The sequence below is a fragment of the Xenopus laevis genome, chromosome 7L (genome assembly GCF_017654675.1).
Source record: "Xenopus laevis strain J_2021 chromosome 7L, Xenopus_laevis_v10.1, whole genome shotgun sequence".
Lineage (NCBI taxonomy): Eukaryota > Metazoa > Chordata > Amphibia > Anura > Pipidae > Xenopus > Xenopus laevis.
Genome location: NC_054383.1, coordinates 78,936,332 through 78,963,939, shown reverse-complemented (window position 1 = coordinate 78,963,939; position 27,608 = coordinate 78,936,332). Strand labels below are relative to the sequence as shown.

Below are 27,608 nucleotides of genomic sequence, written 5' to 3'. Positions count from 1 at the left end.
GCTTTGTGAGGTTACAATTTTATTGTTATGGCTACTTTTTAATATGTATCATTCTCTTTCTATTTAGGCCCACCTCTATTCTTATTCCTCTCTTTCTTTCAAACCACTGCCTGGTTGCTGGGGTAACTGGGATCCTAGCTGCTGAAATTCCAAAAAGGAGAGCTGTTGAAGATCAATTGCAAAGTGTCTCAGACTCTATATCATACTAAAAATGAATGTAAAAGTGAACAACCTCTTAATTAAAAAAAATTACAGTAAATAAAAGTGAACCCAATACTGATAAAATTTATGAATTTATGCAGGAAACAAATTTGGAGAGTCACACGATACAGTTTATAAATACTTTGACGGGCAAGCTATAATCATCAAATTAGAATTACATTGTAATATGATACAAAAAAGTGCAGCATAATCAAAATACATAACAGCAGATCATCTCTGGTCAGAGACTGTCTCATTAATACCTTGGTTTGTTGGTGGTGTGGTAGCAGAAGAGGAGGAGGAGGAAGCAGAGGCAGTGTCTGTGTGGGGCTTCCCCTTCACCGCATGAGAAGTCACCTCTAGTCTGAGGGGAGCATCCCTGCTCCCAATATAACTTGCACTTAACAAAGTGACCCAATTGGCAGGGAAGGATTTGTACCACTCCTGCCCATGCCTGCTGGTCCAAGCATCTATGATACAGTGTACCCTGCCACTGAGGCATGAACCAATGACAGGGACATACTCTTCACCACTTGCGGTAAAGGGCAGGCAAAAGTATAAAAAAAAGGAAACATTAATTGTTTCTTTCTTTTTTTGATAAACCTTTTATTCTGCAATTGTTATGGAAAACCAAAATATATTAAGGATAAAAATAAATGGTCTAAATGATAGTGTAATGATTTACTCTGGATCAAGGATATACTCATCAGTATTATGTGCTGAGTATATTTTATTTAGAAGTAACATTAACATTAATAATACATAAAACTAACATAGATACTCCAAAAACAGGATTATTTGGCTATTAATAATTGTTTTTGATGGATGAAGATTTAATGACCCCAAGGCAACTGTCATGTCCCATGCATCAATAACTCCTACATTCAGTCCATGGAAGATGTCCTTTGCCAACAGATACTGAATGTAGCCATGAAAGTCACTGAATCTCTCCACGTCTGTGTTTATTTCTCTGGTGTTTTCAGATTTTATTATGACCTTTGTATCAGGACTACGAATAAAGAGTCGTCCGATGGCTTTGCGCACATTAAGAAGCCTTCTGATGAACAGGGTAATAGGAAAAGCTCGAAAGTGTTGTCCAAGAGCAATAACTATAACAGTGTTTGGCCCCCCTGCAAGTCTGTCTATCTCTTGAGGGACAGAACTATAATCTTTTACTGTATAAAAGCTCGGAGTTACAAATGGGTGTCCATGTTTTTTCCACTGAATATAAGTATTTGTGTTCATGTTCAGAGCTATGTGTGTCCTATGCCATCCACTTCCATCAAGATTAAACAATTTCAATCCTGTAAAAAAGGAGATTTCATTCAGTTGCTACAGCATCTAGGGTAAGATTAAGGACTGCAATTTGCTAATTTGTTTTGTTATAAGATACAGGACACACTCAACATTCAATTGCTTTTCCATGGACCATATAGGTACCAAAACCAGTCAATGCAATGAACACAGTGTACAGGGATTGTGATTGATAATGCCAGTGCTAGTGACACTATAGAATATTACATTTTTAGAAGAGGCAATTAATCAGTAACTAGCCACCTACTTTTCTTCAATATGTTACTATCAACATTACCTTTTAGTTTGTTACATCATGTCCTATTTCTAGCAACTTTGCAATTGGTCTTCATTATTTATTATTTATGGTTTCTGAATTATACTAAAACAGTCACAAGGTGGCATTGTGCATTTTTATTAACGCTTGTTTGCAGAGATATATGCTGTTGTATGACTGCACACTGCTGTTTCCTCTTTCTTTCACCATATTGTTCTTGATTTTCACACTGTGAAATGGGCTGTGTGCTATCCCTGTGTGATTCACAAGTAAGCCTTCTCACAAGTAGAGATGTCGCGAACTGTTCGCCGGCGAACTTGTTCGCGCGAACATCGGGTGTTCGCGCTCGCCGGAAGTTCGCGAACGTCGCGCGACGTTCGCCATTTTGGGTTCGCCATTGTTGGCGCTTTTTTTTGCCCTCTCACCCCAGACCAGCAGGTACATGGCAGCCAATCAGGAAGCTCTCCCCTGGACCACTCCCCTTCCCTATAAAAACCGAAGCCCTGCAGCGTTTTTTCACTCTGCCTGTGTGTGCTGAAGAGATAGTGTAGGGAGAGAGCTGCTGCCTGTTAGTGATTTCAGGGACAGTTGAAAGTTTGCTGGCTAGTAATCGTTTTGATACTGCTCTGTTATTGGAGGGACAGAAGTCTGCAGGGGTTTGAGGGACATTTTAGCTTAGGTAGCTTTGCTGGCTAGTAATCTACCTTCTACTGCAGTGCTCTGTATGTAGCTGCAGTGGGCAGCTGTCCTGCTTCTGATCTCATCTGCTGACTGCTGCAATAACAGTAGTCCTTGTAAGGACTGCTTTTATTTATTTTTTTGTTGTTTTACTACTACTACTACTACTACTACTATAAGAGCCCAGTGCTATTAGTCTAGCAGTGTTGGGGAGTGGGACTGGTGTGCTAATCTGCTGCTCCTAGTAGTTCAGCAGCACCAACTTTAATTTTTTTTTTTTAATATTCATTTTTTTTTTATTTTACTTTTTTTTATTTTACTACCGCTGTAGTAGTGTATAAGTTGACCTTTTAGGCATTATTTGCCCTGTAGGCATTATTTGCACACTGTTTTCTTCAACCCGCCATCGAGCTGTGTGACCTTGTTCCCATTCTGTCTAAATATCCATAATATTACCGTCTCCAGAAAAAACACCGGAGTCACTTTTTTCAAGCAGCATTCATATATTTTACGTAATCCGTATCCACCGCTGTAGTAGTGTATACGTTGGCCTTGTAGGCATTATTTGCACACTGTTTTCTTCAACCCGCCATCGAGCTGTGTGACCTTGTTCCCATTCTGTCTAAATATCCATAATATTACCGTCTCCAGAAAAAACACCGGAGTCACTTTTTTCAAGCAGCATTCATATATTTTACGTAATCCGTATCCACCGCTGTAGTAGTGTATACGTTGGCCTTGTAGGCATTATTTGCACACTGTTTTCTTCAACCCGCCATCGAGCTGTGTGACCTTGTTCCCATTCTGTCTAAATATCCATAATATTACCGTCTCCAGAAAAAACACCGGAGTCACTTTTTTCAAGCAGCCATAATATATTTTACGTAATCCGTATCCACCGCTGTAGTAGTGTATACGTTGGCCTTGTAGGCATTATTTGCACACTGTTTTCTTCAACCCGCCATCGAGCTGTGTGACCTTGTTCCCATTCTGTCTAAATATCCATAATATTACCGTCTCCAGAAAAAACACCGGAGTCACTTTTTTTGGCAAAAATGACTATTTTCAGCATTTATGTGGCATATTTTTTCTGGCAACTGTGCTTCAGTGGCTGCAACCAAAAAAACTGGGCAAACAATGTCTACAAGGTCAACGTATGGCGAAAAATTACTATTTTCAGCATTTATATGGCATATTTTTTCTGGCAACTGTGCTTCAGTGGCTGCGTCCAAAAAAACTGGGCAAACAATGTCTACAAGGTCAACGTATGGCGAAAAATGACTATTTTCAGCATTTATATGGCATATTTTTTCTGGCAACTGTGCTTCAGTGGCTGCGTCCAAAAAAACTGGGCAAACAATGCCTACAAGGTCAACGTATGGCAGTTGTTTAAAGAGAACAGTAGATTACTAGCCAGCAAAGCTACCTAAGCTAAAATGTCCCTCAAATCCCTGCAGACTTCTGTCCCTCCAATACAGAGCAGTATCAAGCAGATTACTAGCCAGCAAACTTACTATCATCTGTCCCTGAAATCACTAACAGCTCTCCCCCTACACTATCTCTTCCAAGCACACACAGGCAGATTTTTCAGATACATTTTTGCCCTTGATCCCCCTCTGGCATGCCACTGTCCAGGTCGTTGCACCCTTTAAACAACTTTAAAATCATTTTTCTGGCCAGAAATGTCTTTTCTAGATGTTAAAGTTCGCCTTCCCATTGAAGTCTATGGGGTTCGCGAACCGTTCGCGAACCGCTCGCATTTTTGCGCAAGTTCGCGAATATGTTTGCGAACTTTTTTTCCGACGTTCGCTACATCCCTACTCACAAGTTGTTGTGCTTAGTGTTCACTGTGTAATTATCATAAAGACCACCTGTCAATTCCCCACCTATACTTATTCCAGTCTCTTATTCAAACCACTGCCTGGTTGCTAGGGAAAATAAGATGTGATCAACCGGATAAAGTAGTATTGATATTGTCTCAGAATATCACTTTCTATATCATACTTAAAGTTAATTTAAAGGAGAACAACCCTTTTAAGCTATGTAAAGCTGAATTTAAATCAAAACATCTAATCACACTAACCTTTCATAATGCTTGTTAAATATTGTATCCACTGCCGAATGGTTGAATCTCCCATAAGGTAAATTTTTTTCTTGGACAAACATGTGTTCACGAGAGACTGTGGTTCATATGTAGAAAGGTTGCAGAACACAGGGTGCCAAACATTGTTCAAGAAATAACCGCCTGGCAATGGTGGAGACATTCCAACTGAGCATTTTGGCTTTACTTCTCCACTGTTTCCTGAAAGAACAACATTTCCCATCAAATCCCAATGATAAACTTGTGAAATTACATGGAATACAGATAATACAGACTTAACTGAAAATATCTGGTAGAAATAACTGACCCATCGTCCAGGGCTATCATCAGAATCTTCACAGACTGGGCCCAAAAACATACACATGCAGGGATATTGAAATAAAAAAAAATATAAAAACCTTGTACAGGATATCATTATAATTTGTCATCAAACCCCATCTAACTATAGCTGCTGAAGAAAACGCTAACCCAAAAACCACAAAAAAATTAAAATCAAAAGGAACTGCAAATTGTCTCAGAATATCACTCTCTACTATACCATACAAATGCTTTATTTAAAGGTGAACAAACCCTTTAATTCAGTACTACAGTTCAGTAAAGGCAATAAATTATACTGTACAACTTACTTTGGCATTTCAAAACATCAATGCTTCCGTGGTTTTGCGGAATTTCTGCAGCGATATTTGATCTTCCACAGCATTTTAATAGAAGGGAAAAATAAATATAAGTACAATAATCACAAATAAGCACTTTTTTATGGATTTGCTTGAAACAAGGATGTTGACTTATGTTTATACTTTATTCAGTCTTATACGATGGTTAATGTTAAAACATTGAAGGTAGCACAGTTTTTAGCATACCTTTCTCTTCAAGTTTCTCCAAAAAAACAAAAAATCATCTCCAGCACCAACTTTTTCTCTCATGTTCTCTCCTTGGTATCTTAGTGTCAGGAGACCCATTGGCTCTTTCTCACTTTTTTAACTAAGGATGCATGCAGTTTTTGTTCTGTAACAGATGGGGTGGCCTGCTTACATTGAGGAATGTGTAATTATCCAGTAGTATATACTGTACACTGAACAATGGCTTTGCCAGGGATCTATGAAGAGGTAAACTTATGTTCTCATCCCTCTAGTCAATGAAAGATTCGTTAGTATACATCCACCAAGACAAATCAAACTTTAAAATCACAAAGCCTTTATTAATAAATAACTTACAGAAACTCTGCTTGCACTCCTCTTCATAAAGTGATTGGGCGATCCATTGTGCGGTGTTTGATTTCTCCTCCCCTTTCACCTTCCTTATAGGAGATAGCTAGGGTGGAGAAATCAAGCTCCGCAAGATGGATCGTCGCCGTGTAGCCTTTTCTGAGGAGGAGCAGATGCGGAGATTCAGTAAATTATTTCTTAATAAAGGCTTTGTGATTTTAAAGTTTGATTTGTCTTGGTGATTTTTTTTCTATGTATACAAAAAAATTTTTTAAACATTTTTTGATGTTACTGGTGCTTTAAGCAAATCATTGTAATTAATAAAACAGAACTTTGTATTTGATCCCAACTAAGCTACAGGAATCCATATTGGTGCCAAACCAATCATATTGGGTTTATTAACTATTTAAATGAATTTTAGCAGACTTAAGGTATTGTGATCCAATTTAAAGAAAGATTCCTTATCGGAGAAACAACAGGTCCCAAGCATTCTGCATAATACATCCTATACCTATATACCCATTTAAATCCACACATATATTGGAATAATAAAACATTCTTAATCATGTGTATGTGTTTATACAATATATTGCTATGGTAATATGGTAAGTGGTCATTTATTTGTGAACCTTTATTTGATTAGGAACATGGTAATTGGCCATGATACATTTAAATAGTGTGTGCCATAAATTTTTCTTTATCTTAAGATTAGGGGCCTCTTGTTTACATGAAATGCACAAGGTTTTTTCTACACTATATAAGGATGTGAATAATTTAAAACACATACTTTCTAAACAGCATCTTTTTCTACTTTGGTCCAGTCTATGCAAGCCTGCTGTATTTTGAGGTTCTAATTATTACTCCTTAAGATGAAGGTCTACAACTGGTTCTAATAACTTATCAGGTGAATCTACTCTTTGGTAAAATGGTTTCTATGTTTTTGTCTTTCTGCAAGTGGCAGCATCCTGCATGGAACTCATAGTTTTGCACACTTTAGTATCATCAGCAAAAATATACACAGTACTTACAATGGCAATTAGTAAATGTTCAATTTACCATCACTCTACCACCAATCTACAAATAGTTCTCTATCCAAGTACAAATTACATGTATGTATTTACCTATTTTATAGCACCTCCAATGTACATACTGTGTTACGAAGCATACACACAAACAGGGATATAGTTATATATAAATTGTATAAGTGCTTACTTTTTTCACTACACAGTTGGGGATGAGATTCCTGTCTTGAAGAACTAGCCATTAGGAAAAGGAAACAAACAAACAAAATGGGGGTAGGGTATAATTTCATAGGTCAAGATTGTGTTGTTTCAGAGGAAGATTGTAGAAGTTGTTAATTAAATATTATGTTCCAGGCTAATCTTCCTTAATGAAATCAGCCTTCCGTGTAGTACTGTACCAAATGCTTAGGCAAAATCTATGTAAACCACATCCACTGCCACCCCAATAGCAAGGTTTGTGTTCATCTTCTCATATAAAGGCAATAAAATTTGTCTGATAGGATATATTTTACGTAAAATCTTACTGTCACAAACTCATGGAGGCCAGTTTATCAAAGGCAGGATTTTAGTGGTTTTAGAGGTGTTTGAAACCATGACTAAACAAACTTTCTCTAAAGCTACTAATGTAATTTTTTGAGATTTGTGGGAAAATCTAAATTCAATTGTTAAGAAATGGGCCCCAGATTAGTATAGTATTGGGATTAGCGATGGGCGAATTCGCTTCAAATTGGCGCGATTCGCCGCCAGCGAATAAATTCATGAATTTTTCGCCATTTCGCGAATTTTCCAGCAAAGCGAAATGGCGCAAATTCGCCCATCACTAATTGGGATAAAAAATATAAGACTTTATCATACCCCTTAAACCCCTGTAAATGCTTTGCTACCTCAGATATCAAATTTAAAGGCTCTTTAATTTACAGGATCCCTTTTTGAATAATGAATAAAATTTAGTCAATGTACATTTACAAATCTTTGCTTTTTTCCTGATTGTGTCAACCAGCATACCTCCCTCTGATACCAATGGTCCTACTACTATTTGTGTCACTGTTTACTTTTAATATATTTAAAGAATAATTTGGGGTTTATTTTACTTTTTGCAATGCCCTTTTTATTATCTATTTTAGATTGTCTGATTGCTTGTTTGCATGTTTTGTTGGCCTCCAATCAAATAAGAGTTTATACTGCCATTTGTGCTGGAGATACATTCAGTATTATTAGTTATAACAAGAGGCAAAATAACATCTTTTCTAGTAGGTTCCTGAACATCCTTAGACAAAAAGTTGTTGTGGCAAGAATTGCTAATAGGAGCATTTCACCATGCAAGACTTGTAGTGAAGTGGTTCCATAAACAGATGATATATACATGCCCATGCTACACACATAGCCATAAATCTGTTAGTATAAATAAAAACCCTGGGACTTTAATACACCTCCTTATTGTCTGTTCAAATGCAACTAATCAAACCCAGTCCAGCTCAAACTAAAATAATTATAACTACAAATATTGCTTCTTCTGGCAATCTGGCTGTAACCCCTTTGGTTAGAGAAATACGGAACAGAAAATGTTACCAATAGTATTAACATGTAGTTATAAAGTCCCAACATATTCTCACTGCTTACACATTATATGCTTAAAAAGTGGTCCACGATCTGCTAATACTTTTAACTGTAATTTTCAGCACCAAGGAAATATTTACCTAATAAAAATACTTTTCTCCAAGTCAGTGAGATAGGAGTAAGGTCTGTTGTTACTCTTCATTGAGATAAAAGCCTCACATGGTACACCGAGGGGTTTGATGCAGTAAAAGTATTCTCCATCTTCTCCATATCTACATTTTTCTTCTTGTGGATCTAAATCAAAACCACATTCTGTGTGCACCTCTTTAGTTTTATCAAGAAATTTTCCAGTGAAGATAATATTTTTATAACCTGAATTCCGTGCTCTCCATAACACTGCCACTCCTTCACTAGGGTGCATCAATAGTATGGATATTTGTATGTTTCCTTCCCAGAACAGAGTAAAGTGTACATGGTATGTTCCATTATTTAAATCCTTTATTATTCCAGAAGCTCCAGCTCCAAATTTTGTGGAAAAAACTCTCGCCCTTAAGAAATCTCCTCCATAAGTCTTCATTTTACCATTGTAATCAAACATGTCAAGTTGGATGGTTAAAGAGTCTCCAACACAGTACTCTTTCCGGTGATCTAGTAGGATTGCTTTGCTGTTCTTAGCACTGGTCGTACTATTTATATTTGTCAAAGAAACATTGATGATTCTGCTGTTGATAGAATTGAATATGTCCATTACATTTTGTGACTCATTGTCACTAAGTATAAACAGTTGCTTGGAGTATTTTCCTTTGAGGTAATAATTCCGAGGCTGCCAGAAAAGTAACAATATTGTTATAAGGGATAAAAATAATGTATCCAATAGATCAGTGTAATGCCACTATTCTGTGTAGCACATAGTGAACATACCTTGAATACTATCCAATGAACGATGAAGCTTATAATAAATGGTACTGATAAAATCAAAAGGGTTCTAAAGAGTTTTTGTTTAGGCTTTGACATTCTACCGGTTCTGGAAGAAAAGTGAATAATGTTACGGGCCAACAAATAAATACTTTTCAATCAACATTTTAGGAAAGATTAGAAAATGTTCTATTGGTAGTTGTGACTAGCATATCTTGTCAACACGTTGGGAAATTATACTAATATAATACATAATATCCTAGATACATGTGGCAATTCATCAAATGTTTTAGCCTTTGAGCATTCAAACACCATTTTTTCCAGGGGGGTGTTAGAACTTGGCAAATTACAAATAGTATTTGGAACTGTGCTGGAACAAATCAGACAAGAGAAGGGTAAATTGGAACTGATGTGTATTTATTTGCAGAGCTCTAAACATAGTTACTGCTCAGTTAAAATGTTATTCAAAAAGGTAGTTGTGTATGTATAGGCACACTCCTTACAGCTTGTCACAATTAATGTATAGGCAGTTCCTTTTGCCACTCTATATATCTACCAGTAGGCCAGTTCTATTGTTTTCTGAGGGATAGTAGCTTTGACAATGATTTTTAGGGTCTCTATTGTTAGGGAATATGTGTCATACTTGAAAATTCATATGCATATTTTCATTTGGGGGTCTCTTTACGCTACATAGTTTAGTAAAACTATGCATTTTAGGGATCGACAGTAGACACCTGGGGACAGATTCACTAAAGGGGACAGTGGCTAATGCTAGAGACTTTTCTCCAGCGTTGCCACCTGCAGGGACATCGCCAATTCACTAAAAGGAGTAGGCACCAATTCGCTAGTGAACAGGGCTGTTGCTAGCGGTCATTCGCACTCTATCCCCAGGTGACAATTCACTCTGGCGAATGGACGTTACTCCGAAAATTAACTAAATAGCATATTTTACTGAACTTTACCTCTTTCACCAGACTTGCCTTCACCAGCTCAGACCAGACGAAGTGCACTGGAGTGTATAGATCTTCCTCAATCTTCTGTTACTTACATCATATTCTGTGAGTGGAAAAAACATCAAAGTTCAAAAAACACTGGCGTCTTTTCCTTTTTTTTAAAACGATAGCCTGCAAAAGTCCTAACATTTTTTTTGGGTAACTGGTTTCCCCCATACAGATTCTAACATATGGAACATTAATTATACAGTGGGCTCATGTGTAGGGCATTATAACAACTCTAATGTCTTAATTAAGGTTCCCTGGACATGTGTAATTAACAGTGGAAATGTAATATATTTGCTGCAACATATAACATAAAGACGTCCATTCAACTTCAAATTTCCCGCCGTATGCAAAATAACCTGTGCGCAAGACCTGTAGAGAATTTGCGATAGGCAGAAATGAACGGCAACACATCTTCACTTTAAATTGCTCGCATTGCCAAAGTAACACTAGCGAAAAGTCGCCAGCGTTCAGCGCCCACGACGAAACCCCACTTTTTGGGAATTAGCGTTGTCTGACCGAATTTTCACCTGGCGAAGTGTAGCGATGGGTGCAAAGTAGACGCTGGCAACTTTTCGCGGGTTAGTGAATCTGCCCCATGGTATTCATATTTAGGATATTTTATATTGGTGCATTATGAAATGTCGGGCATATAATTAGGTAAGTGCAAGTTTTGTTATGATTTTCATAAATGTCAAAAAATTGCAGAGCTTTGCAGTTTGGTTGAAAGAAAATATGAAGACTGATTTTAGATTTGTCAGAATATGTACTTTTGGAACATATATGGTTTTCTATGGTCTCCCTACTGTTAGATGGTCTCAAGGCATATAATACTGGGTGTTTATATTGCAGCAGCCAGAGTGTCGGATGTGAGAATTCATATGCACTATTTTCATTTGGGTCCTCTGTTGTAAAAGTTAGTCTCTTAAATAAACCACAACTCTTTCAAACAAAGAAAACTCACTCAGAGAAGATTTATTGACTGCTGGCCATGGTACAATTTCAAGACATAGTTATACTAATTTCGAAAAGTTACAAGTTACCATATTTTACAATCATAGAGGGTAACGTGTTATATTCTGATTGGTACATTTGTATATAACCTACACTATTGAATATGTATACCTTTCGCCTAGGTCAGAGGTTAAACATAAACACATGTGAAGGCCTGCACAGATTCCCTTTAAAGGACATGAAGAGTTTCTCCTAGATTTTCTCCAAATTCTCATTAACCCTTACACTGTACACATCATACTTTGGTAACCCCTGGTGTTTAAGATGCCTTATGCTGCTACATTATGAAATGTGGGGCATATAACTGGAAAAAATGCAAGCTTTGATATCAGATTTTCAGATATTATAAGATTGAAAAGTTTAGTGTAGCTTTGCTGTCTGGTGCTTTGCCAAGCAAAGGCATATTTACCCATTTTAGATTCAGCAGAATGTGTACAGTACAGGCAACACACATCACAGCAATAACAACAATCTGGCACTTAATTAAGAAGAATTAATCTATCAAATCTTCATGCAGGCCATCCTTTTTAATTTTAAATTTGTGGTATTATAGATACTGTATGCTGTATGTTCTCAAAATGTTTTAAGACATGGGGGCTCAGTTATAAACTTCACGCAGCCCAGAATGATTTGCACAGTAAAAATATTTGCAGTGTCAATGCTGGTCAGTGAAAATGAAACTATGAAACATATATTATATACTGATGTGAAGATGCTCAACAAGCAAACAAGCAAATTGCTGTTTTATTCCAAGTGTTCCAATAATCTGTGTGTGTTATTCCCTTTTCCCTTTCATATCTTTCACCTGTCTGTTCAATCGCCTGTCAACAAAATATTTAAGGGGGAATACCTGTGGGCCAGTTCCTGAGGTTGAGAAGGAATTTTACAAACTAGCAGGAGATATGAGCGATCAATTTCAAGAAAGAGGTTATGATAAGACCAGGACCACCATCAGAAATTGCAGGGCCCCATACGACAATATTTCCTGGGCCCCCTTGGCTGCACCCACCGCAAGCCCCACCTACAGGTCTGCCCCCCACCAAACAGTAAAAAAACAAAAAAAATATTGGTGGCTAGGGTTCCCACATGTTAATAAAAAATAAAAAGATATTGGTGGTCAGGGCCCCCCATAAAAAAAACATTTGTGGCCAGGGCCCCCCATTAAAAAATATTGGTGGCTAGGACCCCACATGAGAAAAGAAAAATTAGTGGCCAGGGCCCCCTCCCACATTGTGATAAAATTGGTGGCCAGGGCCCCTTAAACATCCATGCCTTCCCAAAGTCAGCAGCTCTCAGAAAGATGGGGGGCCCGACTAATCAAGTAAGTGTGGCATGGCCGCGCCTCCCTTACCATCGGGGCCCCCTACAACTCTCCCCCCCTGATGGCTGCCCTGGATAAGACCAACATCAAACATGCATTTATAAGAGCAGCTAATATAGGGTAGGGATAAACTTTTGGTACCCAAAAATAATTTAAAAACAATTTAAAGGGATACTGTCATGGGAAAAAACATTTTTTCAAAATTAATTAGTTAATAGTGCTGCCCCAGCAGAATTCTGCACTGAAATCCATTTCTCAAAAGAGCAAATAGATTTTTTATATTCAGTTTTGAAATCTGACATGGGTTTAGACATATTGTCAATTTCCCAGCTGCCCCAAGTCATGTGACTTGTGCTCTGAAAAACTACAATCACTCTTTACTGCTGTACTGCAAGTTAGAGTGATATCACCCCCCTCCCTTTTCGCCCCAGCAGCCAAACAAAAGAACAATGGGAAGGTAACCAGATAGCAGCTCCCTAAGGATAACTACACACTATAATTACACAGGATAACAGCTCCCTGGTAGATCTAAGAACAGCACTCAATAGTAAAAACCCATGTCCTGCTAAGACACATTCAGTTACATTGAGAAGGAAAAACAGCAGCCTGCCAGAAAGCATTTCTCCTAAAGTGCAGGCACAAGTCACATGACTGGGGGCAGCTGGGAAATTGACAAAATGTCTAGCCCCATGTCAGATTTCAAAATTGAATATAAAAAATCTGTTTGCTCTTTTGAGAAATGGATTTCAGTGCAGAATTCTGCTGGAGTAGCACTATTAACTGATGAGTTTTGAAAAAAACATGTTTTCCAATGACAGGATCCCTTTAAGAAGGAAAAACAGCAGCCTGCCAGAAAGCATTTCTCTCCTAAAGTGCAGACACAAGTCATATGACCAGGGGCAGCTGGGAAATTGACAAAATGTCTAGCACCATGTCAGATTTCAAAATTGAATATAAAAAAATCTGTTTGCTATTTTGAGAAATGGATTTCAGTGCAGAATTCTGCTGGAGTAGCACTATTAACTGATGCGTTTTGAAAAAACATGTTTTCCGATGACCGGATCCCTTTTAAGATAAAGTGTCTTTTATTACAAGACATAGCAAACAATATAATAAATACATTTCTTCCCATTCTGTATACGGATGTAGATTTTTATAGAACCCTAGATCATGGAGTGAGTAGTATTGCTAGGTGAGCACATACTTTGGGGGACTTGTTTTCATCAAGTCTATATAGAAGCAAAACAACTAGGCAAACTAATTTTTTAAAATGTTATGGTTACTACAAATGTGAAAGTAACCGTTGCACTACTTGTAAATTTTTTCGAAGTCTACCGAGAATTTAATTTATCTACAGTCACAAATAAAATATATAGCATTAAACAATACATAAATTGCAATAGTACAGGAGTTATTTATTTAATAACCTGAAGAAAATGCAATAAACAATATGTGGGTAGCACTATGCATTCCCTAAAAGAAAGGATTAGAGAACATAAAAAACAAATTAGTAATATTACAAAAAAAACAATTTCACTAGACACTTTATGGAATGTAATAATGGGGATTTAAGATACTTCTCAGTACAAGGAATTGAACAGATGAAACAGGCATTAGAGGAGGAGATATTCTAACCATGCTACATAAAAGAGAGGTATACTGGATAATCTACTGAATTTTATATTTGATGTGACTTGTTTTGTGTAATATATTTAACTTTGGATATATACTGATATTAATAGTACTTTATATTAGTTTTAACTGTAACCCTAAACATGGATTATTTAAAATCAGATTAATGCAGTTTTTATTGCTGAGTGGGCAGTTCTGGAAAATCCTAATGAAGAGTTTCAGCAGTAATGACCTGACTTAAATTTGATTGGTCTTAACTTATGGGAGGGTCTTTTTGAAAATGCATAAACAGATGTCTATAGGGGCATATTTCTGTTCTCTGAGATTGCCTATGACTAAGTGCTAGGTAAGCATTAAACGTGTTAGGCTCCATGTGGGGTAATAGAAAAGCATTTTAAATTGTTACAAAAAACATTTTTTTTACAATGGCATGATTATAGAGACTTTTTTGGACTTTGATACGTTACCTCTATTTGGTCACTAGAGGTCTCTATCATGCTTTTCTTTTGTAATAGATACTTTTTTTCAGACCCTTTTAAAAAAATATTTAAAACAGAGTCAGAAAGCCTCTTGATTTCACAATGTAAAGGTTATGTTACGATGAGGGTGGTTGTTACTGTTAATGTTATGCTTAGTAAAAGCTATTTCCAATCATGTGTGGCTAATTATTGCCATTATGTAATCAGATGACAGTGGCAGTAACATAGGGGTTTGATTTGAAGGCTCAATTCATTTAGTCGGTGCATAATTAATAAGGGGGTATGGGGAAGGACCTTCCACTGCAGATTTAATTTTATGCTACTAGAAAGATTTTACTTGGCTCTTGTCTACAGTAAGGTGCCATTTCTGCTTTTGGGGGCCAAGAGATAGTAGGTACTTGGAAATGAATACTAGTTGATTGAATTTTTTTAAAAGCTTCCCCGATAACAGTACAGCAAAATGTTTATGCAAAAGTGTTTTTATTTACTAAGTATTTTCCAACAGAACATATTAGACCTATTAGAGCACATATTAGACATATTAGAGAGGGACAAGTAGGGGAATGGGGGACTCTCATCTAGCCTTTATATCACAAGTTCTCTTCCTTTATTGTCAAAGTGGAACATACATCTGTCTAACATTCAGTGCTTAAAGATTTTGTTTCATTATGTTTTTATCCAGTGGTGGAATTAGGTACCATGAAACACTTTGAAAGTGTTTTTAACATTGATTAGCTCACTCTTCCAATTTGAGTAAAATGGGAAAAGATAAGGATTGTTTTGACTAGGTGGCCAGAGGCAATTGCAGGTAATGTTGGAGACTTGAACTCCACTGTGTTATGTTTTGGCAGCCGAGGATGAGTAGAGTATAACAGTGCTTTATTTGCAGGCTCATACAGCCATTACACAACAGGAAGCAACTCTAACACACAAGCTGTATGCACAGTATTGTCTTGAGCACAGTGACATCTACAGGCCATTTGTATAAACACCACATATTCCCCCTATAGTAGGAAAGCATTTGGACAACTATAATAAACAGCAACAGTTAAACAGTATGCATTTTTAAACAATATTATACATTCTTCACATCACAAAGTCCTTGATCCATGCAGGTAGTTTTCTGATTCTTTCAGTATGCCTTATAGGTTCACTTTCTTCAGGCCTATTGCAGTTGACATCAGAAGTAGGAAAATTTCCTTCATCAAATGGAGCTTCTCCAAAGTCATTACTAACAGGAGCAAGACAACTTGCATTCCATATGCGTCCATCAGACAGTTCATATGTTTATGGTCCTCGCTGGCATCTCACTTCAAGTGGTGTAGTAAATTTAGATTGTCCTTGTTTCAGTATTCCTGGTTTCTTAATTCTGACTAAAGATCCAGGCTGAAAGTGTACTTCTCTTGCACCTCGTTTTCTGTCAGTATAAGACTTGCATTTGGCTTTTTGATGTTTCACAATGTCAGCAGTAGATGATTTTGTAGGCACAGTATTTTGTGGAAGTTTGATGTCTGCAACATGTAACTTAAGGCGCATCTGTCTGCCATGTAATAATTCAGCTGGAGATGATTGGGTTGTTGCATGGCACGTTGCTCTGTAGTTATGGAGGAACTCTGTTGTAAATACTTTCCAAGATTTCCAAGTAAGATTTGCTGTCTGTAGTGCTTCTTTCAGACTTCTGTTGAATCGCTCGATTTCTCCATTTACTTGTGGATAATACACTGAAGATTTCCTATGCACAATATTTCTATCTCTCAGAATTAATTCAAACTCAGATGAGACAAAATGTGGTCCGTTGTCTGATATTAATTCCTTTGGATTACCTTCTCTGCTGAAGACTGTAAATGTTATTACTGCAGCTGATGTTATATGAGAAACAAATGCAATTTCAGACCATTTACTGTAATAGTCTATCAAGGTTATAGCAAATCTGCAGTCTATAGGAGCATCTGCAAAAGGACCGACAATATAAATAGCAAGTTTTTCTCATTCTGAATCAGGGAATGGTACTGGCTAAAGTGGTGGTGTATGTATGATAGCTGTTTTATCATGATTCTGACAAGTAACACAAGAATGAATGGCAGTTAACACATCATCATCCATTGCTGGCAACCAGGATAGTTCTCGTAGTCTTGTTTTGTACATACAATTCCTTGATGACTCTCATGTGCAAGTCATTTGCAAGGTATGAGCTTTTCTCTCAAGGTCTCTGGTACGGTGAGCTCCATGGACAACATAGCCATCTACTAAGGATAGTTCGTGTCTAATCCTGTAGTAAGGTTGAAGATCAGGACTGAGTTTCGTCTCAGCATTTGGCCATTTACTTTGTAAGATGTCCCGTAGTTTTATTTGAATTGGACATGTGAGGCAAGCTTGCTTAAAAACAGCAACTGTAACTGTAGATGATAGTAAATCAGTCAATGCTACAACTTCTATGTCCTCATCCAGTGTATCAGAAGCTGCAGGTAAAGGTAAACTTGACAAACAATCAGCAGTAACATTTTTCAAACTAAAAATTCAGTAGCCTTGCTGACCATCTAGCTATATGCATTCCAGCCCTTCCTAGTCCCTTTGTTGTAAGCATAGACAATTATATCATCCAAGTAGCATTCTACACCAGGTATGCCATGAAGTATGGAAGACATCAGTCTTTGAAAACAACTCGGTGATGAAGCCAGTCCATAAGGTACACGCTTGAACCGAAACAAACCATCATGGGTGATAAATGCAGTGAGGTCTCTGCTTTCCTTATGCAGTAATACTTGATGATTATCCATAACAACTGCTTTATTAGGTTCACAGAGATCAACACACAATGGAATACCTCCAGTTTTCTACATTGTTACAACAATTGGTGAAACCCATTCAGAGGATTAGGATTTTTCAATCACATCTTGCTCTACCAGTTTCTTTAGTTCCCGTGAGACAGTCTCCCTTATAGAGTAGGGCAATCGCCTCAATTTCTGGCGTACTGGTTTTACATCTGGTCTCAACTTAACTTTGTGTACAAAGTTCTTTGCACATCCCAGTGAAGTGTTGGTTTGTGGTGACATTTTAGACACTGGTTGTGTGGCAGGCACTGGTGCTGCAGTAATGAGACCATCAACTAACTGTAGGTTCAAAGAGATCCCTTCCAAGTATAGCAGTACCCTTATTCACAATGTAAAAGTAACATTTTGCAGTATTTGATTCAAATTGTACAGTCACTGGCAAGCAACCAAGCACAGGGATTGGATCCTTTAATTAACTGACCAGTTTCAGGGCAGGTGCAACAAGTGGATCTTTTGCAAAGTATTTCAAGAAAATATCCTATGGTAGTGTAGCGCTATAGGAAACTGACTTGTGCCAGGGCAGTTTTAGCTACTTTCCTTTGTGGGCTGAGACCACAGATGAGCTCTCTTTCTCAGGGGTAAGCCCTCACAACGCGGTGGAGGCAGGGTGTAGTGCAACTGTAACTGCGTGCGATAGCACAATGATGGGCGCCAGTAGTTCTTTAATGGTTGAACAAATAACTGTATTTATTGAACAATAGCACATAGATCATTCAGCACATTGATCCACAATGGAGTATAGAACATACACAGTAGCATAAAGGAAGCATATACTCACAACACGTATAGTCTGAATCCCCACAGGCTAGGGAATATACAGCAGAGAGTAAGTTGACAGCATGTGATGGGTATAGCCCAGTTTTCAGGATATCTTCCAGTGGCAGACTAGGGGAACTCTTATGATCCCTATCTCAACACTTGGTTCCTTACTCCGGGTCAGTATTACCCTGGGATCTTAATCCCTCTAATCTCCTCGGCGGAGCCTTGAGCTGCTCAACTAAATAACCTCTCTATCACTCCTAGAGCGATCTATAAAATGAGTATAGCTGTCTAATTACTAGGGCCAAGGCGCCTAGGGTCGACTCTACCCATTCCCTTCCAGCCTGCTTGGTTGGGCTAAAGCAATGGACCCAGAGCACATGGTTCCTAAACCTTTTACACTCTGGCACAGTGCCATCTGGTGTACACTGTGAGAACTACAGGAGTTACATAAGCACAAGGTCCCCATAAGGACCCACTGAGGTGACCATACTACTAGGGATGTGCCTGTAAAGTGTAAGGGTGTCTAAGATTTTCACATCCCTACAGTAGTATAGCTGAACCTGTATCAAACATCAGGTTAATGGAGTGTCCCTTGTCAGCAGAAGCAGTACTGACACTGACAGTGCATATAAATAGTGATGGGCGAATTTGCGCCGTTTCAGTATTAAAGAGATACTGACACCAGAAATTACTCTTTTTTTTACATTTATCATAATATTGCCTTTGAACGCTACTTACAACCTTGCCGTAAAGTATTTGCACAATACTTTTACATTACCTGCCCCATGTTCCTGTATGAGGGGGCTGCCATATTTGTGCAGGAGTCCGTTAGCATTAGAAACTTTAACTGACAGGCTGAGATGGGACAGTCAGGTTGGCAAAACAGTCAGGTTTAGAAACTTCAACTAACAATAACTTAGATAACCAAACCTCTCAGCAAAAAATGATCAACATGACCTATAGGTAACCTTTAATGTACAAAGTAATTTTTTAGTGTCAGTATTCAATATCTAAGTACAAATGCACTATATTATTGGATGTGGGTAGTTACAGAAAAAAACAACACAGCTGCTGTTGTGGGATTGGAGACCTTGATAATGATGTTTAGAAATGTCATGGGATGCAGGGAGTTATAGAAAAAAAACAGCACCACAGTTATTGTTGTGGAACTGGATAATTTACAGGAAGTTACCAAATGCAAACCACACAACAGATGTTGCTGTAAGATTGGGGAATTGAATCCAGCAGAATTAATGTATTGGAAATGGTTTAGTGACTTGTAAAAATCTAAGGTATATGTCCCCTTTAATACAGCTCTAAATCTTGCTGGGTCTTGCTGCTACTGCTGACTGGTATTGCTTGCTACAGCCAAGACTATTATATGTTCTATTAATTATTAATACACCTAACTCCTGAAAACACTGATAACATTGCTTGCACCCTCCCAAGTGAATCGTTAACAAATTAATTGACCCTTATATAAAACAATACAGCACCCTACTAAGAACCCTACGCCAAATAGATAATTTACCATTGCCAACCACCCTTTGTACACAATACTTTATCCAGTTTCCTATCCATGTACAAAGACATTACAAAGACCAATAGATCTTAGAACAGACTTTAGAAAGCAAAAAAAAAGAAAACAAAAGAAAGAAACTTACTACAAAGAATAGCTGCATTTACAGGTATAGATAGTGTCACTAGTCAAAATAATTTATTGGCATATCCCAAATAATTAATGCAATGATTTTGGAAATTCCCAGCATATAATTCACCATGCACATATTCAAAAATACATGTAAAGTCCGACATTTTGGCCTCTCTTAGTCACAGTTCTCAAGGGTAGGGATGTAGCGAACCGCCGATAATGTGTTCGCGAACGCCGTTCGCGAACACCGGCAAAAAATGCGAACAGTTCGCGAACAGTTCGCGAACTTCGAACATCCGAAAATCGTTCGATTCGAACGATCGAAGGATTTTAATCGTTCGATTTTAGCGACCGAATGGTCGAATGGTCGAACGATTTTGACGCGAACGCCTATTGGCGAACGTCGCGCGACGTTCGCGAACTTGCGGCGGACGCGAACAGCCGATGTTCGCGCGAACAAGTTCGCCGCAGAACAGTCCGCGACATCCCTACTCAAGGGAACACAGAAGAGAAAGTCAAATTATCCCATGCCAAATTTAAAAAGCAGTGGTAACTACTGTATGCTACACTTGTGTCAAGTAAAGATAGTGTTACTAAGTAACCAAATATTGTGAGTAATATGACTTCCGATCCCAACAGTTTCCTAGGCTAATCATTATATAAATACTTCCCTTTCTGTACTTCCTCTCCTGGGCATTATGGGACTCTAGATCGTGGTATTGTCTGTATAACTGAATTAGTGAGGCATGTCTGTTGCTCTTGCTATTTCGTCTGTGTCGTCTCTAAAAATCCTGGCCTTGACATCGTATCTTTTTTCATGTACTGTATCCAGTCTGTCCTGTTCTATGCCAACTTTAACTTGCTCCAGTCTGTACTGTTTTAGGCCTGTTCCAGTTGCTGTTTTCTCATCGGGAAAAAACTCGATAAAATTGACCAAAAACCTGAAACGTATGATTTTTTCGGACTTTTCTACCGAATCACTTGATTTTTTTTTGTGTTTTTGCTCAAAACCCCAGAATTTTTTGGATTATCAGGGTAAACCCAGTGCAGACCACAATATCTTGACTTATACATGACTTCGAAAAGGTTTGAGATGGTAGATTTTTGGATTCTGGCTTTTGCAGCATCGGGGAATAATAAATCTCAATGTATTTGCAACATATTATCCCTTTTTATATAGTGTTGACATATTCTGCAACTCTATACAGAGATTTACAAGCGCTGACCCTGTGGAGCTTGCAATCTAAGGGCCCTAACATAAATACAAACAGCTGCCAATTCTATCATGAGTCATGAAACTTTCTATTTGGTTTTTTTTGAGTGTGGAAGGTAAAGGTGTTACCTGTGTACCATGTTAGTGAAATTGAGTTTAATGAGAAAACTGCTTATGTTTGAATTTTACATTTCTTCCAAAGTTTATGATGAATCCTGTGTTTTCAGGAGCCTTTTATATCCCCGAGATCAGAGCAATACAGCTTCCAGCATCCTCCAGCGACCATTCAATTATCAAATCATTGGGGGCACTAAGTTTGGAAGTGAAAGTTGGGATTAGGAAGCTGTGCTGTGAGGGGAGCCGTGGACCTTTTTTGGTGGAAGAAGGATTTGAGTGGGCAGAGGGTAAAGGCCAAAATGCAGGCTCTCACACACACAGCAGTCGCTCATACACACAAAGGCCTCTTCTCCAGCACCTAAAGTTACCCCCTCCCTCTTGTACTCACTTTGCCTGGGCTTTGTCAAGGCTCTGGTCAGTGATAGTCATGATCTGTTGCAAAATGTCGCCAACATCCAGCTTGCTGGGCTCCCCATTGTCTGTTGGGGGGTTGTTCATAGGATGAGGAGTGAGAGTTTGGGTCCCCCATGGATGGGGAGTCCTGGAATCCCCAACCCCCTGGCTTGAATCAGCCAGCTTTGTTCATCCATCTGAGCAGCAACAGAGAGGGATCGCTCTCCTGTTTTAATGTGTGTTTCTCAATTGTCCCTCAGCTCTGTCTCCTCTATCTCCCCTGTCCTTCATAGTACTCTCCTGCCCCGAGTCCCGTCTCTCTATTGATTGCTTCCACCATGCGATTTGAATTATCCTCGTCTCCCAGCAGCACCAATATGGCCAGTGCGGAGCACGTCTGCGGTGATATCACACACAGCGCGCACAAAGTTCAGACTCCAGCAGCCAGACCAGAGTAGCTGCGGAGGGAGGGGGCATGTCCCGCGGCACCGTGACCTTGCTTGTGATGTTAACCAAGGGAACGGATCATTTCGTGCTGGGCTGCATGGATCTCCATCCCGGATCAGCTAGGTACAAAGGATAATTTTTGTGCAAGCAGGCCTGACTCGAGTAAAAGCCGAGGTAGACTTTTTCAGCATATTTTGGGCACTGAAAAACTTGGCTTATACTCGAGTATATACAGTATATAAAGCATTTGACATACATTAAAGATAGATGAACTTTGCTTTACATAACTCCTATTACTGCCCAGGATTCTAACTTGCCTAGATATTTGCAGCCTCTTACTCACAGCAAGAACATACCTTTTGGAATTCAAATAATATAAGTGTTGCTTGCCATATAATGTGCTCTCTCTCTGTATGCAGAGCAGCTATAGTTCAAGTATACTGTATAATGTGGAAGGTATTCAAGTTAAACAACATTAAAGGGGTTGTTTACATTTAAGTCAACATTTAGTATGTTATAGAATTGCTAATTCTAAGCAACTTTTCGACTGGTCTTAATTTTTTTGCCAGTTTTGGAATTATTTTCCTTTGTTTTTTTTGTTTTTTTATTACTCCTCTTTCTATTCAAGTTCTCTCCTATTCATATTCTAGTCTCTTATTCAAATTACACAAGGTTAGGTAAAGTGCTGAAAAAGGCAGGCAAGGAGAAGGCCACCACCAGCATGTCCTTGGCACAGATGCAGAAGCAGCACCATCTGCCACCACCAACATGTTCTTTGTACAGGTGCAGTGGCAGCACCATCTGCCACCCCACTGACTGATCTGTGACCTGTTGATGTGCTGGAACTCAGGGTACATAACCTTGCACTCGGGGTGCACACTTGGGGTACTGTAGTACAGGGCAGTGGTGGCAGATGATGCGGATCTTCTGAGAACTTTCTCCTTTGAGCAGGCCACATGCTTTATTAGCAGGGACAAGGCATTTGTGAGTGATGTTATACTCCTGGTTTTCCTCCTCAAGAGCATGCTAGATGGCTTGCTAGAGGAAGGTGATGAGCCTGAGTAGGAGAGGAGAGAGAGATGACAGGCCCAGTATGCAAGCAGAAGGGGCCCAGAGGCAGGATCAGGAGGGATGTTGCCCGATGTGAAGGATGAAGTGCAAAGCCAGGGCACCACCAACACATCCCAGCTATTGTCCAGGGTTGGGAGGGCACAAAAAAGGGACGTGCAGTAGATGATCTGCTGCATCCAGAAGGCAGGAACAGGTTGGTCAAGAGCACCTCTTTTACATGGCTGCCCATATGGAGAGTACTCAATGTTAGAGTCTGAAGGAGTTGCAGTGGGACATAGATTTTTACTATTGGGTGTTATCTCATTTGTACCAAGGAGCTTTTATCTTGTTAATTTCCCATTTCTCTGGGCTGTTGGGGGGGAGTGAGGGGTGATAGTACTCCAACTTGCAGTGCAGCAGTAAGGAGTGACTGAAGTTTATTAGAGTGCATGACTGGGGGGCATCTGGGAAACTAACATGTCTAGCCCCATGTTAGATTTCAAAATTAAATATCAAAAAATGTGTTTCAGTGCAGAATTCTGCTAGAAAAGCATTATTAACTGATTCATTTTGAAAGAAAAACTGTTTTCCATGACCAAATCCTTTTAAATCCAGAGAGAAAATGGCATGTAAAGGACAAACATATGCAGTATGTGTACATGTAATAGGAATGAGCCATTAACCAGGACTGCAGATTAATATCCAGCATTGTCTTTGTGTCAAGATATATCATTTTGTACCACAATTTCTAATTATTAAAATCTGAATATTAAAAAAATGTGGAACCCAGCTAGAGTAAGCACTGAAAATTAAACTTTTAAATTTGACTAGGTTGTAACATATATTACTAGTGCACCCCATTCAAAACAGGAGACAGGATAAAACTAGCAGGGCCAAAAACAATTATATGGATGTGCAAGTTGTGACTTTTGGCACACGTATCTTCAAAGCATGGGATCTTTGCTTCAAAATACTGTGGCAAACTTAGCTTGGCCACAACTGCACTTAAGGCTTGTAAATAAGCTACAGTATTTGATACTGGTAAAATCCCAACTATAAAAAAGACTGAAAATTAGTGAAACTGCAAACAAAACGTTACCAAATAGTCAGGAGAGTAATGTCTTCTATAGACTTTAAATCCTATAGATGCTAGGAAAAAAATGAATTCCCATTTACTGTGCCATGGATCTGGCAACTCAACCAGGCAGAGCTGACAATCAGACCCGAAATATAACAAACTGTGAACCGGATTCATTTTGATGAGAAAAACATGTATTTATGTATGGGGCAAATTCACTAAGATTCGTAGTTGCGCCAGACGTAACTTTGCCGCACTTTGCCAGGCGTAGTTTCGCCAGCGCTCCGCAAATTCACTAAAATCCGAAGTTGCGCTCAGGGGTAGCATAAGGTTGCGAAGTTGCGCTAGCGTTGATTCGCTAAGCGAAGCAAAGTTACGCTAGCGATGGTTAATCTGCATACGGCGCCAAATTCAAATTTCAATGGAGGAATACGTACAATCACTACAAATGCCTGGGAAAACTTCAAAACATCAAATACATTTTTTTTTTGCCCTACACATGTGCCCACTGTATAGTTAAGTTGCCCTGAGTTAGGAAATGTAGGGGGGAAGGAGGGGAGCCCCAAAAAAATTTTCGATCTTTTTCAGCCTATCACCCATAATATATAAAAAACGCCAGCATTTGAAGCAATCCCTATCTACTCTATTGCGCTTCGCCTGGTCTGAGGTGGCGAAGGAAGTCTAGCGTAAAAGGTAGCGTTCAGTACAATGCGCGCGTTAGTGAATTTGCGTAGTTACGTCCGCTGCGCAAATTCGTAAGGGTGCGAAGTAACACTAGCGAATTTACGCCAGCGTTCGTTAGCGAATTTGCGAAGTAACAAAAATGACCAACGCTAGCGAATTGACGCTAGCGTTAGGCACATAGTGAATTTGCCCCTATGTATTTTGGATTTCTCATTGGAGCTTTCATGAGATGAACCACAAGACAAATTTTTCTCACCAAATTGAATCTGACCCCTGGGCAGTTACATACAAACAATAACATACACAGTAACTTATTCTAGTGGAATAAATACAGAAGAGTTTGTGTCTTATTTTGGTGCAACACCCACACGAAGTAATTTCCCCACTTACTGCTCTGTAATAATGTATGTTACACACGTATGCAATTTAAACTTTTCTCTCTCTCTGATACAGAAACAAACAAACAAACAAACCCTTCAGCCCTTGAACTCTTCAGCCTAATTGAAGCTGAACTATTCTCTAATACAAAATACAAGATTGCTCAGCACAAAGGTGTTAATGACTGACCATGTAAGCAGGGCTGTGGTGGGTGCCCCTAGGCACAAATGCCAGTGAACTGGGGATGCACAGCTCCCCATAAAGCGGCTGGGCTACATGCCACCCCTATTTTTTTGCTGCCGTAGGCCTGGGCCTCGTCACAAATCCAAGCCTGCGTGTAAGTCACTTAACCCTGGTGTTCTTAGATCCTGGGCTTGACACTTCACAGTTAGGAAACTTTATGCACTCACCCGATATTTGCCATAAGTGTGGGTGTAAACCTCCCCAGACCTTCTGCTTTCAAAAGGTAAGCTCTAACCAGCTGGAGAAATATATATCAAGGTACACTCACCAAACTTCACAAGTGTCCTGAGAGCTTTGCCCTGAACCTGTAGCTTTAGGTGGTTTACACAAACTTATAGAAAGCAAGCTTTTCAGCACTTGTTAAAACTCCTTCTTTATTCTATACAATCAAAAAAAAAAAAGCATTCGCCTGACCATTTTCTGAAATTTTCCTGCGCACACCATCAAGTTACTGTGCTGTGGCTCAGTCTCAGATGAAAATGAAACAAAGTAACATGTCAGAATGCAGCTGCCAGAGAGGCTTGTGTTTATATCAGGGGAGGGGAGGAGAACCCTGTGTGCATGATAACGTTTGGATTATGCTTTCCCAGAAGTACTCAGTATTGATTTAGATCTACAGTACAGTGTCCATTTTAGACATATTCAGCTAAAATCCCTGTGCAATCTGCACCCTGACCTGTGTTGTACCTCTGCACCCACAGATTGTCATGCTGTCTCACCCAAACTGCTCTCATTCCTGTGGTTTCTGCCACATTTAACTTCTGTCATTCCCATAGCTTTTGGTTTTTCCTTATATGTCCTCCCTGAAACATCCTTTGTCACACATCTTGGTAGGCTTGTGTAGTTTTGCGTCCCCGCCATGCACAAATACATTACTTGCAATGCCCACCTCCAAGTTGAACAAATTATATTAAAATGAACCAAATACAGAACATTGCAGCACCCCACTAAGAACCCTACTCCAAGTAGAGAATGTACCACTGACAACCACCCATAGGCGGATTTTTATTAAGGCTTGGGGAGGCCTTAATAAGCCTCCCCAAACCTGTTTGCCTAAAAAATTTTAAGAAAAAAAATGTAAATCCTCTGACTGACCAATGTGTCTATTGGAGTTTGTATGGGGGAGGGGCAAGGGGTGGTGCTGGGGATCAGGGCCAAGAGACAAAGTAGATGCTAATCTTCCACCTGCTTGTCTGGTATGTGGGGGGGGGGGATTATTTCATACTTAAATTACACAAAAAATAAATACCATCAATGGTCAATGGTAGTTCCATTAATCTATTCAGGTAGGTGTAATCTGAAACTGAAAAATGTGTGAACTTGTGATGCAGTCGTTATGGTGCCATTGTGACCAGATCTCACTTTCACACCTGTGAGAGTTTCAGACAACACCTACCTGAATAGTTTTAGGAACCATTGTGATTAGATATTGGTGACTGTTTCCTTGAAGGGGTTGTTTACCGTACAAACAATTTTTTCAGTTGAGTTTTTTCATATTGTTCACCATAAACATAACATTTTTTTCAATTACTTTCCATCTTTTACTTTTACTGTTTTCCCAAAATTGAAGTTTAGCGTTTAATGTTTGTGTCTCTGGTGTTTCAGGCTGGAAGCTCAGTGATCCAGGAGCATCTGAACTGTTACAATTGGCTACATTTAGTTGATACAATTAGTTGATACATTTCTCAGCAGTATATGAGGAATATAACAACTATTGTATCAATTCAATTCACCTTTCTCTGTATCAGCTAACAAATCCGTTTGTCTACTTTCACTTACACACAAATGTTGTGTTGATGGTTGAATGCAAGTTTTTTCTCAACCTCATCTACTTTTATATTGTATTACTTTGGAACTGCAGTTAAAGCACAGCTACTGTTTTTTTGCAAGGGGACCAAAATATATCTGCATAATACTTTCTATATAAAAGATCTCCCATAAATGACAGTTAACATATTTGTGTGAAAGTAGACCAATAAACATGCTTTAATGTTAAACAACCCAATCATTACCCATGATTTCCTGTAATGTGGATGAACTGAACTTTTTCTATAATTTTGATAATAAA

At 38.8% G+C, this 27,608-nt stretch overlaps 1 protein-coding gene across 1 annotated transcript; it reads right to left on the bottom strand.

The window, feature by feature from the left end:
- Nucleotides 1-280: 280 nt before the first annotated feature.
- Nucleotides 281-27,025, bottom strand: LOC108695832 (NXPE family member 1). Its single transcript, XM_041569213.1, has 7 exons — nt 25,809-27,025; nt 10,212-10,305; nt 9,256-9,358; nt 8,475-9,157; nt 5,177-5,238; nt 4,533-4,751; nt 281-1,505 (listed from the first exon to the last, which is right to left on the bottom strand). Exons 3-7 carry the CDS (start codon nt 9,346-9,348, stop codon nt 970-972), a joined length of 1,593 nt encoding a protein of 530 aa, XP_041425147.1. The 5' UTR covers nt 9,349-9,358; nt 10,212-10,305; nt 25,809-27,025; the 3' UTR covers nt 281-969.
- Nucleotides 27,026-27,608: the final 583 nt, after the last annotated feature.

Bases quoted from the DNA above. Each gene is read 5' to 3' on its own strand.
- LOC108695832 (XM_041569213.1), bottom strand. From the start codon at position 9,348: ATGTCAAAGCCTAAACAAAAACTCTTTAGAACCCTTTTGATTTTATCA. The intron at 9,158-9,255 runs GTATGTTCACTA...CTTTTCTGGCAG, and splicing joins TTCATTGGATAGTATTCAAG to CCTCGGAATTATTACCTCAA. The intron at 4,752-5,176 runs GTAAGTTGTACA...TTGTTCTTTCAG, and splicing joins TGATGTTTTGAAATGCCAAA to GAAACAGTGGAGAAGTAAAG.